Raw genomic sequence first — 18,051 nt, 5'->3', positions numbered from 1 at the left:
TCTTTGAAGGTTCGTAAAAAAATCTTTACGGAAATGAAATGCTCCTAAAGATTTCGTTCAGATTTCGGAAACATTGGTTTGCAGGACTGATAAAAAAAAAAAAACCAACAGTGAAAGATTTTCGTTCGATTTTAAAGAAATTTTCTGGAAAATTTTCCAGTAGTCAGATATAAAATTAATAACAATTTGCAAGTTCAATTTTTGATTAAAGAAATACATATCTAGAGTTTTAAGAATCTGGTATGTAAAAAAAAAACTAGGTGGAAACCCGGTTTATTCAAGATTACAAAAATTCTGGCTAAAAATGTTCAAAGAACCAGTTGAAACCGGTTTGGAAAAGCCGAGTCAATCAGACATGCACATGAACAGTAAGTGACGTAAGGCTTAGCGTTCGAACGCCCTCCGGACGAAGTACTTAACGTTGGTACCGGGAGATCGCTACAAAGACAGTAGGGGCTTAGTGGGTTAAAGTCTCGCACTGACGGGGTTGGACTTTCGATGCTTGCTCCTCGAAAAAAGAGAAACGAAGAAATATGAAACTCATTTTATAATTTGATTTCACTTTCCGTCAAATCTTTGGCCCTTGTACGATGCTTATTTGCCCGCATTAAAAAATATTACTTACCAAACCCGATATTCCGCTAAAAAGTAAAATGTTAAATAAAAGACAATATTTGTTTTAAACATTTAATTTTTTTTTTTTATTGATTTCATTGCTGCTGACAGGTGCGCACACATTTTTATAAAATGCATTCTTTTCACTTTTTCAATTTTGTGATGTGTTATTTGTGTTTTCTTCTTCTTCTTTTTATGGTATCTAATTTGTGTTTCTTGAATGAACAACTGACGGTATTTACTGTTTAGTTATTATATCATTCTTACGTATGAATGTATGTATATTTCTTGGTAACATGAAATTTTTTTTATTTTTATTGTAGTTAAATGTAATTATTAGTTTACAGATTTATTTGTTGGGAGATTTTTTGGCATTGTATTTGAATATAGACAACTTTTTATTGGTTACTTAGACTGTTATAAATACATATGTACATATTTATTTACACGGTTGAGAATGGGTGGTATGTATTGCGAGTTTGTTTTGTAGTGGTGGATTTTTTTGTTTTCTTTTATGATTCGCTCGTTTATTATTTATAATGGATTTGTGTGTGTTTGTTTGGTCCTGTTGCTTGAGTTTTGTGAACACTTAAGAAAATTTGGGTGATTTTTTCGTTTTCTGGACAAAAATAATTTTGGTAGTAATTTTGAAACTTTTTTGGGTGATTATTTTTTTTGTAAGTTTTACTGTTGTTTATCTTATTTTTTGTTTGCTCTTTGGTTTTTGTAAGTTTTCGTTGCGCTTTTTTGTGTGTTTTATGTACATATGTTGCCGGCCACACCTGATCTTAGGACAAACTAGTTTTGCCTAGGCTATACTAGATCAGGGGCTACAGTATTTTTGCGCAGAACACCTTCGGCCGCACTAAAAAAAAAAAAAAATAAAAATAACCCTCATCAGTCCAACTCCAGCTACGCAGTCGACAACTTTCTCCGCGTTGGACGGACATATTGGATCTACGCAGAACTAGTTTAGCCGAGGAAAAACTAGTTTGAACTAAGATCGGGCTTGGCCGATAACATATACATACTTTCATTTTAATTAAAATAGCTGTGTGCTTATATTAGAAGTAGTTATAACTACTATTTTGATTTTTATTTTTAATTACCTTTTTAACTACATAAATAGTATGCAAAAACACTATTGTGAGTATAATTTAAGTTTTAACTTAACAATAGGAATATTAAAAAGAAAAACATTTTTTGCAATATAAATAATGAAAGATATAGTATTACATACTAGGTAGAAAAGAAAATAATCTCGCAACAAATATTAGAAATATGTATATATGTACAAATCAATTTATATATATGTTCATATACATACATACATATGTACAGCTTTGTTTTCTCTCTTTTTTTTTTGCAAATTGGCGTAGTAAGGAAGCGATACGAAAGCCTCGGCTATGCGTGCGTATGTTATTAAGATTTTTTTTAATTTTGCAGTTTTAGTAATACAGGTTCTCTCCAGCAAGTTTAAAAATATATATTGCATACAAATTTTTCACAAAAAAAGTAATTTTGAAACTTTTTAACTTTTTCATTATTTGGATTTTTTTTTTTTAATTTTGAAAAATTATTTTTTTAATTTTCGAAAAATTTTAATAATACAGGTTTTCCCTGGTATGTTTTAAAAGGGAAACAAAAACAACTAAAAATTTGTTTGAAAATAATTTTGAAACTGTTTAATCTTCTATCATTTGATATTTAACTAAAAAACAACCATTGGAAAAACTAAAAAAAAAACGTAACCAAATTAGATTTTAAAATGCATCGGTTTCTGAGCTTTAAATTTTTGCAATATGTATTCAAAAATTATTGCGTTTTTATAATTGTGATTTATTTATTATCAGTATTCATGCGTATATGTATGAAGGTAAAACTTTCGATAATTTCAAAAATAAATAAAGAGTTTAAGATGGAAATGTTAATGAAAAAATTACTTTAAAAATGTTTAGATTTAAGGCGGCGTATTCATAGTCAAGATTAAGTCGACACTTAAGTTAGTTCGCATCCTTTTGACATAATTTTCAAACCCAATTTTCTATGATAATGTCTGTAAAAAATGCTGCTACTAAATTTATCATAATACTTTATTTCGACTATGAATATGCCCAAATTTCGTTTGGTATATTCTTCCTAAAAGAGGAACAATAAAAAAAATCAAACCAAAATGAAAATTAAATGTTTTTTTGAAATTTTTTAAGTCAAAAAATATTTATTTGCCATTTTTAAATATTTTGAAAATTTTCGAAAAATAATAGTTGCAATTAAAAAAAAAAATATTAATTTAGCGAATTTTTGTATTTCGACTATGAACATGCCCCAATTTCTTTTCTTTTATATTCTTCTTAAAAAATGTAAAAAAAAATTCATACCAAAATGAAATTTGAAATTTTTTAAGATATAACGAAAAATTATTTATTTGCAATTTTCAAATATTTTGAAGTTTTTCGAAACTTAATACCCATATTTTTTTGAAATGTTAACTGCGATTTAAAAAAAAATATGAATTTAGCGAATTGGTCAAGCGTAGACACATGTGAGCCGCGGTTTCGAAATTTTTCGAAGAAAATTTGGAAATTGAAATAATTGTACTTTTAATTAAAAAACTCTTAAAATCGCACAATTTTGGCTGTAATGAAAAATTTATCATTCGCAAATATTTATTAAATACATATATTGAAAGTTTTCGAAAATCCTAGGTTCGGAAAAATTTTTGTTTCAGTTGAAAAAATCTCAATTTCAGGTTTTCTGTTCAAGCGTGCAGATTTATGTTCGCACGGTGTGAAATTTTTAAAAATTTTGAAATTTTCGAACGCTCAATTTTTTTGATTAAACTTAAGTTTCAATTCACGAAACCTTACAGTTTTAGAAACTGAAATATTTTTCGAAAAAAATATTTTTATTTATTAGTGTCCCTCGAAAAAAACCTCGATTTCGCGCATTATTTTTATAAATTTTTTAATATGCTGAAAATTTCGAACATTAGATGCAAAAAAAAGAATTTGTTTTAATTATAAAAGAAACTGAATTTTTTATCCAAGTGTGCGCTCATTAGCCGCATTTCGGCTTTCGTCGCTCCCTTTGCCGGCCAATTGTCGACTGCGTTGTTTTTTTATATTTCATTAATTTTTGTTTTTGGTTGACTAGTGCGTTATTTTTTGTGAAAATGCGATTTTTAGCGTTTAATGTACACTTCAGTTCACATTTTAGTTTAACTATTATTACTTGCGGGGGATAACGAGGAGATGATTCCTAACTTTTTTCTAATACATATATGTACATACATTTATACAAACAAAGCGTTGTACATACTTGTATTCGCTTATATTTTTTTTTTTCGAAAAACCTTTAGGCTACTTCAGTTTGTATGTATTTACAAAAGTGCCAGAATGCACTTTAACCGCATTTACAATATTTGGTTTTGTATGTGTGTGTGTGTGTGTGACCCGATTGTGCATTGATGTTTACAATTTCATATTAAAAAAATATTTTAATTAAATAAATAAATGTTTTTTCTCTTCAATTCTTAATGCTATAACTAAATGTCATTCAAGCGTGCTTGAATGCACATTTGTGTGTGTGTATGTGTGTTTTATTTATTTATTTTTATTTTCAAAATTAATTCAGTCTTTGGTATTATCACAACATTTGTTTATACGATTTGGGGGTTTTATTTGCGTTCGATGCAAAATATTTGAATATGAAAAACAAGTAAAAAAGTAACGAAATCAAATGATAAATTAAACAAGAACTGTAACGAAAATATTTAGGTGCTTTAAACGTTAGAGTAATTGTTAAAAAAAAAAAAAAAACAAAATTAAATATAAAAAGGATTAACAAAAATGCGCAAAATAAATATATTTAGTAGGAGTAAAATTTGAAGTTTGCGATATTTGCTATTTTAACTTCCTAGCTGTTTGGTTAATTAACGCGCGCGCGGCACTAAATTCGAGCGTACTTTCATTTGAAATAATTTTTCCTTATTTTCTTCTGTGCTAACTGCATTTTTGTTAATCTCTCTTGCTTGCTCAGCCAAACTTTTTCACTAAAACTTTTTACGAGTTATTTTTTTTTGCATCCTCTTCGCTTAAATTGTCCATAATCGCAAACAGACTTTTTACGACACGCCCAAATCGTACAACAACTGCTGTGCCACAACTTCGCTACGCTCCTCTACCAGCTGCCCGGTCATCGTGTTGATCAGATTGAAAACGATAGCGAAGACAGTGAAGGCGCTATAGACGCCCAACGCCAGCCACCAAATAAGATTCTCATAAGCGCGATGTTCGAAATTCTTCAGCACCAGTAGGCCGATGGTGAAGCCCGCCAGCGCACCGGTCATATGAGCGACATATGAGACTGGTGGGGGATCGAGATTGGGCCAAGTGCGATCGATGTGTGTCGGCTTGATCGCCGCGTCGGCATCGAGATATTGTGAGTATAGCGCGTAACCCAGATCGCATGAAACTGCAAGAGAAGAGAGAAGAATAGAAAAAAGTGCGGAGATTAGCAGAAGTTTGTTTTGATTTGGGGTTCAGTTGCTTGAAGAAACTATATAGAAGTAAAAAAAAAAAAAAAAACTAATATGGGGCACACTAAAAAGCTTGTAGAATGAAATGTGCCCGTTGATTCAACTACACGCAACGCGTTAAGTAAACAAATCAAAAAAAGCTTACTTTGCTAGCTCTAATACCCATTGGCCCATTAGCTTCTTAGCCCCTTTATTAATTGTAAGTGAGAAAAAGAAAATTAGTTTTCTAAACTCACCAAATATCAACACCGACAACAATTGCGCCACCGCATAACGCATCTGCCTGTAATTGAGTGTTATGTTGGCCAAGTGTGCGGCAAGCATTGCGTATACGCCACCGCTGGCGCCCACCAAATACACCTCCGAGTCGACTACGCTGGTGCCCAGCGAACCGGCAAAAACGCCCGCACAGTAAATGATCGCCACACGCGCTGAACCGTGCATTACCTCCAGCGGGATGCCGTAGAAGAGTTGAATGACCACATTGAAGCCCAAATGAAACCAATTGGCATGTAGAAACATATAGGAGAGGAAACGCCACACTTGTAAACGACGATCGGGACGATAGATGAAAACCGAATCGGATGCGATGGGCATGTGTGGGATGAGTTGACGTGTCGTCGCCGTGCCCGGCACTGTGGCTGAGTCGTAAGCGAAAATTGCGATCTGTAAGGAGAAGAGAGCGAAGAGATAAAGAGGATTAGCATGTGTGTGTTATGAGTATTGATAAGACATTTATTACAGCTAAGATATGAATTTAGTTAGAGTCTATTTGTAAGTATAACACTAAAGTTTCAATAATACGAGTATAAGTTAATTTTTTATTTTAAGAATTGTACTGAAAGTAAAAAAGAAATCCTTAAAAAACTTTAAAAAGCAAAAACCGAAATTTTGGGATGCCGAAATCGGGCTTACGATCTCGAAATCCCGAAATTGATAAAACCCAAAATTTTGGGAAATCAATTTTAAGGTATTTCCTTAAATTCAAGCCCTGCATTTAATGATGTCAATAACGAAATTTCGGGATTCCGACATAATACTTAATCTATGTATCTCGAAATCCCGAAATTAGTAAGATTTTTTTTTTTAATTTTTAGTTTAAATTTAAATTTTTAAATTAAAGGAGGCCACTGCATTAAAAATATCTCAATACTTAAATTTGAGGTCTAAATTTATAAGAATTTCCCAAAAAAATATAATTCCTACAATAAACCAATCCCGAAATTATACCCAAAATATTCCGAACTTACAAAATTTATAGTATCCCTAAACTTCAGAGTCCTGATTTTTATGAATTTCCTTAAATTTTGAGTACTACATTGAACTACTAGAAATTATACTAAAAATATCGCAAAATACCGAAATACACATTCAGGTTCGTCTATTTTAGCATCCCCAAATTTTCTACCTCCCCTGCCAATTTTATGTCTTGCCAATGTTACTCGTATTTAAGCATTTTCCTGTCCTGCCAACAACCGCGCACAACTTTTTGCGTTGCTCATTACTCCTTCATAGTCTACGAATTTCACTGCTGATTAAAAAGTCAGCTAAAAGTCAAGTTTTTAAAACAACCATCAACTTGGCAAAGGAGCTAATATAAAAAGAGGGGATTATGGTTTTTGCAGGCAGAAGTTGAGGTGAAATTCATTTATAGAGTTCCTGTCCGCAGAAAATTCACATAAATTTTCTTCACATTGTGCGTTCACTTGTCACAAATGCGTGCAATGCAGTGAAGTAAATTGAAAATGCATGCTACGGTAGTAGAAAAAGAAAGGTATTCGGTGCCAAAAAAGCCAATACATAGTTCAGAAATGCAGCGTGACAACCAAGAAAGGCTATGCATTTTCAACGAAAAACATGTTTACTCGCAGAGACTGAGAATTATGAAAAATGAATAACTAAAAATTATAAAAAAAATTGTAGTCACCAGATTATATTTTTGTTTACTCTTTCTTGTCTTTGTAGTCTAATGCTTGTCAACCAAAAAGTTGTTTTCCACTTGTCGAGCGTGCAGCACAAACGAAGCGAAGTTGGTAGCGCAAGACAAATTGTTTATCCAAAAATTGCAGTAAAGTAGCAATGGGAATCTGCTTAAGATAGGGAAGCTCTGGTTTTCCAGAAGTGAAAGTGCGGAATTTTTGTGTTTTTTTTACAAAACATATTTAGCTTTACTGATAATGTTGATCATTAAAAAATGTCCGTGCCATTATGTTCACAAAAATGGTCATTATGTCTGTTTCCACATGACATTTTTGATCATTTCATTGCCTAGTGGAAATCTGGCATTAGTTTTCAAAAGTGATGTAATGCAGTATTTCCACAAGGCATTAATAAAATGAAAAAAGTTTTAATGACATAATTGGGAATTTCATCAAACATTTCAAAAATGTTTTCTATAATTAAAGGACCTTTGATTAGTATTCAAAATTGTTGTTATACCGCATTTCTACCAGGCATTAAATGACACAAGTTTTACTGACAAAATTGCGCATTAAAAAAATTTAAACTCGATCCCAAATAGTGTTTTTAAATCGCACAAATTCGTTGCTATTTCAATTCATATTGGAAATTCCGCATGCCAAATTTATATAAAAAAATTTAATAAGAGTTAGAAATGTTTTTTAATGTAACCCCAAAATTACTAAAAATTCAAATTCTTATGAAAATACTAGCATAAAAGATTTTTCTGAAGATAAATTTGTTTTTTTATATATGTGTTCAGCAAAAATATGTTTTTTTTTTTAACTTTATTAAATGTACTTTTTATTACTCAAAATAGAATATCAACTTTCTTACAAAAGTATTTTGAGTCTCTTGAAATCACATATAAAATTATTAATTTTCAGCCAACGACCAAAAAAATACCCAAATCTTAAACATTGAACCTAAAATTAACGGATTTTGAAAAACAGCTGCTATGTGAAAACGTGCCATAAGTAATTTGTAATCCGCCATGTGTAAAAGTAAAATATTGAAGTTAGTTTTTAAAAATATGTATACAAAATAAATTTATTAAATAAAATAATTTTCTTTTTATACATATTTTTAAAAATAATTTGTAACCCTTTAGCGTAGTAAGTTCCTCAAAAAAATCTTATAACAGATTCTTAAAAAAATAGTCATGTGAAAAGGAATTAAAGATTATATTTTAATCAGGCTGTGCAAAACTACGATTCAAAACAAAAACAAAAATTTCGAAAGATACTAAGAAGAAGAAAACCAATTTTAATCCATTACGTGTAAACGTAGCATAAAATAGATTTAAAAAAGTTAACAGAAGAACACATAGTTAAAAAAGTGAACCCATCTGTCTAAATAGCGCACATGTATTTAAAAAAAGATTTTAATTCATTAGGTGTAAACATAGTAAGATTTAAGAATAAATTGTAATCCACTGTGTGTAAAAATATCATTTAAATCCGGCAGTTAGAAAAAAATCTTTAAAAAAACTTTGTGATTCTTAAAAATCGAATGCCATGCTTTGATCTAAGTGTTAATGCAGTATTGGAAGATTTAAAAATAAAAATTTCAATTCACTTTTTCGAATGAAAATTTATAAGAAAAAAAAAAATTCATCCACTCAATGTAACGTAATGCGAGCCAGATCCTTATAATTAAAAAAATTCAAATATATAACGCACAATAGATTTTGGAAATGCTGTTTAATTTAATTCTAGAAAATAAATATAAAATTTGAAAAACTAAATATTTTGTCTACTTAGTGTGAACGCAGTATTAGGAAGTTTCAAAAAGTAACCTTTATTTTATGAAGTATTTAAAAAAAAGCTTTAGAAACTTTAAAGCTCTCCTTATGGTATAAGAATTATACAAAAACTTAGCACCGTAAAGGCTGGTAAAAACTCACAGTACCTTTTCTATTTTCATAACAACGACGCTTGGAATTTCGTGTGTGCATGCAGACTAATAAAATTACTTTTGTGGTTGCGGCAAAAATTTTCGTTTGAATAAAAACGCTAGTTGCCGGGGTGCTTTTTGCTATCAAAAAGGAACCGAATGCTAAGGACTAACAAAAACTGCCAAAATACAGTGCTGTTCATTAAAGAGAGTACAAGCCATATGTACTTGGCATGGCAAATATGTATGTATGTAAATGTAAATTCGTATGCTATGTATAAAACATTCTTCGCTACAAAAATCCTTGCAAAACTCGAATGAATGAATTGTAGGGGCGATACATAAGCTAATGCAAACCTTTTCCTATGTTCTGCACATGTAAGCCGCAAAAATTTTGGAGAACAAAAAACTAGATGGACATGCAGCTGTAGTTATTTTGCAAAAAAATAGAAATTGAAAATAAAAAAGCACTCACTTAAAAAACGACAGCAATAAGAATCGAGTCAAATAAAAACTATGAGAGTGGCCAATCTATTAGGACAAACAAAAAAGCAAAACAATAAAACTAAAAAACCTTCAAAAAAAAAAAAAAGTGTATGCAATTTTTTATGTCCCCTTGCTTTTTACTGCCATTCGCCGCTCCCTTTGGCTGAGTCACAATTGTGTGTTTGCATTTTTAGCTTTTTTTCCTTTCTCTCACTCAATATCCTAGTATCCCTTTTGTTTTTGCTCGCCCATGCTGTCATGCATACAATTTTCCTGCTACTTCGAAATTTTTGATTTTGGCATATTTTGAAAGGTCCTTTCCGCCTTGTCTACATTCATTGTTCGCATAGCAAAATATATGTAGCAATAAAAACACAAAAACAAAAAAAACTTTTGTTGCCGAGTGAATTGTGAAAATAGAAAAGTTTTCGGAAGTACAGTAAAATAAAATTAAAAATGGCAGCGCATAAATTGCACAGAAAAAGGTAGCATAGTTTATACATAGATAAAAAGGCGGCAAGGCGCGTGAGAAACACATACACGCAGAATCAAGCTCGGAACACTTTGACGACAGCAAGCGACAAGCAGCATCTGTCAAATTTTAAATACACACGTTCTTACGGACACAATTATTTTGACGACAGCACGACATCTTGGCTGCAGGACTGCAATTGTCGACGTCGCCAAATTAAATCTATTTCTAATTTTGCCGGCGACAATGAGTAGATGTAGTGCTGCAAAATTAAATTGTCGCAAAATTAATCACATATTCTTGATTGTTCATGTTTTTCTTATTTACTTAAATAAAAATACACAATTTGTGAAATAAATATACCAAAATGTCAAACTTTAAAATCAGCTGTTTGCTATGTCGCTGAGGTCTTCAAAATGTTTAAGAAGCTGGCTTCAAGGCGACATTTGTCGACAAAATGATGTCGCTGTCGTTACGTCGTGAAGTTGCAGTCGTCAAAGTGTTCCGAGCTTTAAGCTCACTAGACGGCAGGAAGTGTGAGTGTTTTTTTTTTGCATACATCCAATGCCACTTTTGTGACATAGACCAGCTAGTTGGGCACACGAGGAGAGTACATATTTTCAAAAACGTCCTCATCGTAATCGTTGGTGATTTGCTTTTTTCAATTCGTTATGGAATCGCAACTTTGTCTAGCCTTAGATATATAGCGCTACCAGTTAAATGCATACATACATATGTATGTATGTATTTTGTTGTTGTATTTTTTGTAGTTATATTTTTAGTAGTTGTAGCAGTGACATAGCAATCGTAGTAACTAGTTCAAAGTTTATGCGACTAGCAGTGAACAATTGGAATACTTTTATGCTTTTAATGTACATACATATGTACATACATACATACATACAAATGTATGGAGCGCGCACCCAATCCGCTAACTGAATAACTACCCAGCCGAGTCGGCAGACTCGAACGTGCCACAGTCAAATCTAGAGTCAGAGTTCTAGTATATATACATATACACACATACATATGTATATAGACCACAGCAGACAGTGTGTAATCGATTTTGGGGCGCCAGGCGACTCGTGCGCCATTTTTTTTTCCTTAGCTACAATTGTGTTGGCTTGTTAGTTTGGTACGTGAAGCTAATATTGTTATTGTTGTTTCGCTGACCGCCGTTGCCACAAGCTACGGAATACATATGTATGTATCTTCATATGTATATATGTATGTATGCACTAGGGATGCCAAAATATCAGGAAAATTGGGATTCCGAGATTTCGGGATATTTTGTTGGTAGTCCCGGGATCCCGGGATCCCGGGATTTATCCCGGGATTCAAATTGAGTCATAAATTGTATGAATATGAGTAAAAATTCAATATCTTAAAGCATTTAAACATACCATTAAATAAAACTATTTAAAATTAACGATAAACTGATGTAAAACTCATATATCGCTAGCTTAGACTGAAAAGTTTCTAACTTCACTTTTAATGAAAAATCATATTTTGATATAGGAGGCTAGATAAATTAAAATTGCATCGTTTCGAAAAGGGTAAAGGTCCTTGTTTTATGTTTTCTCGTTTATATTCAATGAAAGGAAAATTTGCTAAGGCCAAAAAAAGCTCCGAAAATTCGATAAGGCCAAAAAAGTTCGAAATCTTTTAATAAATATCGAATCCCTCCGATTCGTATGGAGTTTTGCTTTGCTTTAAACAGGCAAAATGTTGTATTCAAAGTTTTGCGAAATACTTGAAGAAAATGGCTATACGAAGTTTTTTCCTCTCCTGTACAATTTTTAAATTGGGACTTTGCATCTTTGCACTTTACGCCAGCGATATTTATTAAATCAGACAAATTTTAAAGTAAAATATTTTTTTTTAATTGTATTTAAAAAACCATGTGATTGAGGAACGTATACTTCACAAATAATAATGTAAATACCAGATACTTTTGAAAGTGACGATTAATAAAAAAACATAAAACAAAAATATACAAAAACAATTTCTCTAAACATGTTTATTCTACTCTACAAAAAAATGGCGAATGGAGAATTTTTTGCCATTTTTTTCGCAATTTACTAGAAATTATGAGGGTGTACGAGTCAAACGGATCTCAGAATCGGATTCAGCGGGTCGAAATACATGTTGGTAGTTGGGACTGGTTAAAAACACACACCCCTTTTGTTGCTGGTGTTGATATTATTGCACATAAAATGTTTTCGTAAGAGCAGCAAAGCATTCAAAGCGGAGTCTTCTAAGCTTGACCTGCAGTTTTTACATACAAAACCTACTGATGAAAAACATATTTCGGCATCAACACTTTTAGGCATAACTGTCAAAAGGTAGACATAATCCATAATGACGCCCATCTCATCCATTACAAAATATTTGAACTTCTTTTACCAGCACGTCGGTCAAATTATAATTTTTTCGATTTGAGGAAGTTTTGAGTAGATTGATCTAAAAAATTATCTAACTTTTCCTTAAAACTCGGTTTGGTTTACATGAGCGACGCTATGAGTAAATTCATTGAAATCTTCTTCAAAAAAATCTCAGACTGCAATTTAAAAGTACAGTTTCAAGCTTTTTGTTGATTGCAGTCAAAACGGCATTTTACAAAAATCATACTTCAAAATTCATAAACAAATTCTTACTATCAATTCGATATTTCAAAATTTTCGGGATCCCGGGATTAACGCAAGGAAATCCCGGGATTTCCGGGACGTCAAAAACACCGAGAATCCCGGGATCCCGGGATTGGCATCCCTAGTATGCACAAAGAGGTAAGTGTAGCTATAGTAAAAGAAAAACTACTTCCGTTTTTGTGTTGTGCCACTTAACATTGTCGCCGTTGCTGCTAACGCCATATTGATTGGTACGTACGTAGATAGCAGTTCGTCCTGGTGTTTGTATAAGCACATTTAAATACATACATACATATATGCACATTAGGGTGCCTCGTGATAAAAAAATTGCCTTTATTAAAAGGGGAATTACAAAATTCATACAGACCTATCGCCAATTCCATGTGAATAAATCGATCCCACAATTTAACATGCAAAACAAAAACAAATTGGGAAAACAACAACTCAAAATTACACGTTCGTCAGAAATGCGAAAAACTATTTCTTAGCACATGCTAATCATATGCTCCAGCTTTTGCTGAAAGGTAAATTAAAGCTATGTGTACATTTGTAGTGCATATATAATTTCAAAAATGCCAAATTCTGAGTTGTGCCAGTTTTGAAGATCGTGTGCGATATGACTCTTAAAATATTTCGGAAAATTTATATTTACGCGAGCTGGACTGATTTGAAAGTACACTCTAAAAATTAGTTTTTTATAAATATTTTTTTTATTTAATTTAATTTTTTTTCCAAAAAAATTGACTCAGATGGTAGCAGTGTTTAAGCTTAAAAGGTCTACATGAAATGGTTTAAAAATTTTATTAACCGAATCAAAATAAAGACATTTTTTGATTTCCAAATCGGCTTCTGCTCACTTATAACTTTTTTTTTTTCGAACTATTTTGGCAGAAGTCTTAAAATATAAAAAGTTTTATAATTCCATTTTTTTGTATGGACAGTGATGTACCCTTATATATACCAGATACATACCAGATACATGTGAGTGTATGGAGTTTCATTTCTTTGCAGCTGTGCTAGACCATTTATTGGCTGCATAATTTTTTTTTTTGTATGGACAGTGATGCACCCTAATATACCTACATACATACATACCAGATACATGTGAGTGTATAAAATTTTATTTCTTGTATCTGTGCTAGACCATTTATTGGCTGTATAACTTTTTTATTTACAGCATATGAGTCGTTTGCTGAAAAACTTTGTCACAGGAAGGCGCTGCTGGATTTTTATGAAAATTTATAGTGAAATAATAATTTCGGTTATTTTCTGTATTTATTTAATTTCTCACAGTTCGACGAGCACGATTTAACTTCGATACTAAGTATTTTGTTTTTTATTTTTTTGACATGTAATTAATGGACAATGAATTCACTGAAAAAGTTTTGGCATATTTTATTTGTTTGCGAACAAATTTTATTTAGAAATCACGCATTTGCGTGAATTTGTGGAAATTCCGTAAAATTAAAAATGCAATTATTTAGCTGAAATTATGATTAATTAGAAGCAGCGAATTTGGCTCGATTTGAATTATGCGGAAAATTTAAAAATAAATAAAATAAATTTAGCGGAAAATTTGCGTATTTTTAGTAAAGTAAATAGCTAATGCGTTCAATTAATCAAATTGTTAAAATGTCCGATTTGGTTTATGGATTCCAATGAAATGCGAAAATTGTGTTGGTTGGAAACGAAAAAAGAAACATATATATATAATTATGTGTGTACATATGTTGTTTTTATATTCCAAATTTTTCGTGAAATTTTCCAACAATTTAAACAATTTCAATTAATTGTAATCGAACTATTCTATGAATAATTGAGCAAATTGTAAATGAAAACAAATCCATTCCATTTGGTGCGATGAACTGTTAAACGGTAAAGTTTTGGTTTTATTAAGCTTGATTTTTTTGATATTTTCGGTGTACATACGTACATGCGTATGTAATATGATTTGCTTTTGAATAATTTTATTAATTTACAAAATATTTATCTAATAAAAAATCTGTAAAGTAAATAGTTGAGTAGTACACAGTCATACCTACATATTTTGTGACTTTTTAAAACAAAATGTGTAACAAATAAATTTTAATTTGTGACGGTATTAGAAAAAATACATTTAACCAAAACTAAACAAAACGCAAAAATCTAACAAAATATAAGAACATAAAAAATTAAACAAAAGCAAGAACTAAAAACGGCCAATAGAATTAAAATTACAAAGCAAAAATTTACAGATAAAAATAAAGAAAATTAACAATAACAAAATAAAGCAAAGTAGAATTAAAAAAATGTAAGAAAAAATAAAATACAACAAAAAAATAAACGAAAAAGAAAATAAACTTCAGAAATTAATAATAGAATAGGATATTGTATAAATTAAACAAATAAAAAATAAGATGGAAAACTAAGTAGTATAATATAATAGAAAACTAAAACAAAACAAATTCTAAATAAATAGATTGTAAAGAATATAAATAAAATAAGAAAATAAAAAGTCGAAGTAAATATATAAAAATAAAAAGCTAACTTAAACTTCAAAAATTTACTGAAATAAAACAAATAAAAATAAAATAACAAAAAAACTAGAAAGAAAAAAATAACTAAAAATATTTCAAATAAATTAAAATAATTTTCGCTATCTACCAGAAAGATATAGTAAAATAAAACGATAAAAATTAAATAAAATAAGGTAGTATTATAAAATAAGAAAATGAAAAAATTTAATCAAAAATGTAGACTAAAAAAAATTTACTTAATTATTTAAAACAAAATAAAAACAAAAAATATGGAATAAAATAAACAAAAAAATAAAAAAGGTTAATTTAAATAAAATACAGAATAAAGTAAGGACCGTTTTTTCAAAAAAGTTTTAAAATTTGTCTGCCCTTTAAACACAAATTTTCTTCTGAAATATGTGTTCAAAGGGCAGATAAATTTTAGAGACTACTTAAAAAAACGGCCCTAAAACAAATAAAAATAAAATAGAAAATTAAATTAAATGAGAAAATAAAAAAGATATCTAACAAAATAAAAAAGTATAATAAAATAAAACGAATAAAAAAAATAATAAGACATAAGTAATATTAAGATTATCTTAAAAAAATCAGGTAGATATAAAATGAGGCGTATTCTTGTTTTGATACGATTTGAAATTTTTAAACCCAGCAGCTATATGCGCGGAGGCTTAAGCACTGCGAACCAATTTTCGCATCTTTATAGCGTGGTCCAGATCCCGCCTTTTCAACCAGCACATTACTTCAGCAAAACTTCTTCTGAAAGGAATAAGTTTCCTTACTGCTGCGCATTTTTTCCGTTGATCTTTATGCCATTATTATACCCTCTATACTCTTAGATCGTTGCGTCATTCTCGTTCGCATTCCTAATTCTTTAGCCTAAAACCATCTCAAATGAGGAGTCGCTAAGAGAGGCTAATATGGAGCCCCTTGACATGAAGCCTCTAGACATCCGTAGACCTGGGAAAGAAATTCCCTAAGCGGCAGAAGCAGTTTGCCTGACAGACCGTGTAATACGTGGACATGAACAGTGAATCGGGTGGCCAAAGCAGCTCGGGATAAGCTGAAAGGAGCTCAAAGCAATTGCCAGAAAGAGAACCAGATAACACGCTGGAGTCTTTTTTTACCCTCTTAGTGTGGGTAGTATTTCTTAAAGTACCAGTCAGCAGATAGTAGCTACATAAAGGTTCCAGGGTCGGTATGAGTCTAGCAGACTTGCTCTCAACTACTTAAGCCAGCTTTCTTGTTATTTCCCTAGGTTGATTCCCATCTCTGCCCGTGAGCTTCGCCCTGCTTATTGCCTAATATGTATTCGACATCGATTTTCTTTCTTAAGATGTAGACGTAGGCTTTATGCTTAATAGATCCGCGCCAAGGATGAACCCCTTGCGCTAATGTTAGCTTAAGTGTGTCTAATGCCCTCAGAAGTATCCTACGTCAGCTATCGATTTCTTAAAGAAGTAACTTATAACTAAAGTCGCCAATATGTAGTACTACTCATTCTAGTGAATGGCATGCTCACTGTCTTGCTGCTGAGCTGTTACTCTCACAAAAATACATATAATTGCAAAATAGTTCGCTTTCTTCATAAGCTATTAGCTTCACTGTCAATTTAATTAATTACTGTTTTTTTTTTTTAGAAACTCACCTCAATGAGCGAGATCGCCAGCATGAAGAATGGCCAATGTAGCCTCAAATCATTCTTCAAGTACGCCGCTTCCGGATCCGCATTACAAGCGTATTTCTTCGTCTGTTGTTGTTGTTGTTGCTGATGCTGTTGCTGATGCTGATGTTGATGCCGCTGCTGATGGTGGTTTTCCTGCAGGTATTTTTGTTGTTGCTTTTGTTGCAATTTATGCTGTGCCTTCTCCATGTAAATGTGTTCACCGTGTCGCGTGCAGCAAGTGCTACTCGCTGTACTGCTATCGGTGTCGTAGGACGAGGACGAAGCGGACAAAGTGGCTGTGGAAGACAGCGACGATGCCAGTGGTACCGTCTCTGCTGCTGGAACAGTGGGTGTGTGGGTGTTTGTCGATGTAGGGCAGGATAATGATGTCGCTGCCGGCAGTGGAATGTCAATAATGGTTGCTTCAATGGCGGGCAGTTTGTCGACGATAACAACGGTGTTTGCTGTTGGAGTTTGTTGCTGCAGTTCGTGTTGTTCAACAGCAGGGATGACCTCGTCAATGGATTGCTTTTGCTGTTGTGGTTTTTGTTGTTGTTGTTGTTGCTGCTGCTCTTGCCATATTTGTGCCGCAAATTGCTCCATTTTCGTTTGGCTTGTTTTTTGTTTATTTTTCTTTAGTTTGGGTTTTTTTGCCTAGTCTTTATGCTTAAGTTTTTCTCGTCGTTTCGTTTCTTTGTTGAAAGATGTAAATGTTTGTTTTTCACAATTTTTCACGTGTTGTTGGCGCCGCTGTTGACCGGCGGTGTTTTTTGTTTGCCTTTCTTAATTTCGTTTTTTTTTTTTGTGCGCTTCTCGTGAAGCTGCTACAACTTTCTTCTTAGCGGTTTTTTTTCAGCTTCGCTTGTCGCCTTGTTCGCGCGTTTTGTTTATCTGCCAGACGTTAATTCACGCGGCGCTTGCCTCTTTTTTGTTCGCTTTTTTTCGAACTAGCTGAAAGAAGATAAGAGAAAAAAGAAAAATTAAAATCAGCTTGCAGTTAGCGGCAAGTGTGTAGAAAAAAGCGATGTATTAATGAACTGTGTTGCAGACTTTTGGCTGGTTAGGTGATCGGCACTCTTTCGTTGTGTGGCCGTTCCGCCACTTCCGACATCGCATCGAAGCTCACGAAAATTTTCAATCCGCAGCCAATCAATTGCGCTGATGATCAATATGCATAAACATGCAGTTGTCTATATGGCATACAGACAGAGGTGCAATTGAAATATGGCGAGAGTGTGAAAAACAGTATGCAGTGTTTT

The 18,051-nt window shown here is 32.0% G+C and overlaps 1 protein-coding gene across 1 annotated transcript in view; it reads right to left on the bottom strand.

Moving 5' to 3' along the window:
- Positions 1-3,596: 3,596 nt before the first annotated feature.
- The window catches only part of LOC108368928 (protein rhomboid-like), a 30,235-nt gene continuing 15,780 nt past the window's right edge, over positions 3,597-18,051 (bottom strand). The window contains exons 2-4 of the mRNA XM_017623896.1: positions 16,775-17,743; positions 5,389-5,818; positions 3,597-5,088 (exon numbers count right to left, since the gene is read on the bottom strand). Of these exons, the coding sequence (XP_017479385.1) occupies positions 4,739-5,088; positions 5,389-5,818; positions 16,775-17,395 (1,401 nt within the window). The 5' untranslated portion in view covers positions 17,396-17,743 and the 3' untranslated portion in view covers positions 3,597-4,738. The remainder of the gene's footprint in view (positions 5,089-5,388; positions 5,819-16,774; positions 17,744-18,051) is intronic.

This window comes from Rhagoletis zephyria, unplaced genomic scaffold, assembly GCF_001687245.7.
Source record: "Rhagoletis zephyria isolate East Lansing unplaced genomic scaffold, Rhagoletis_zephyria_1.1 Rzeph_scaffold_03394, whole genome shotgun sequence".
Taxonomy (NCBI): domain Eukaryota; kingdom Metazoa; phylum Arthropoda; class Insecta; order Diptera; family Tephritidae; genus Rhagoletis; species Rhagoletis zephyria.
The sequence above is the reverse complement of the archived record's forward strand: the minus strand, read 5'-3'. Positions and strand labels throughout refer to the sequence as shown.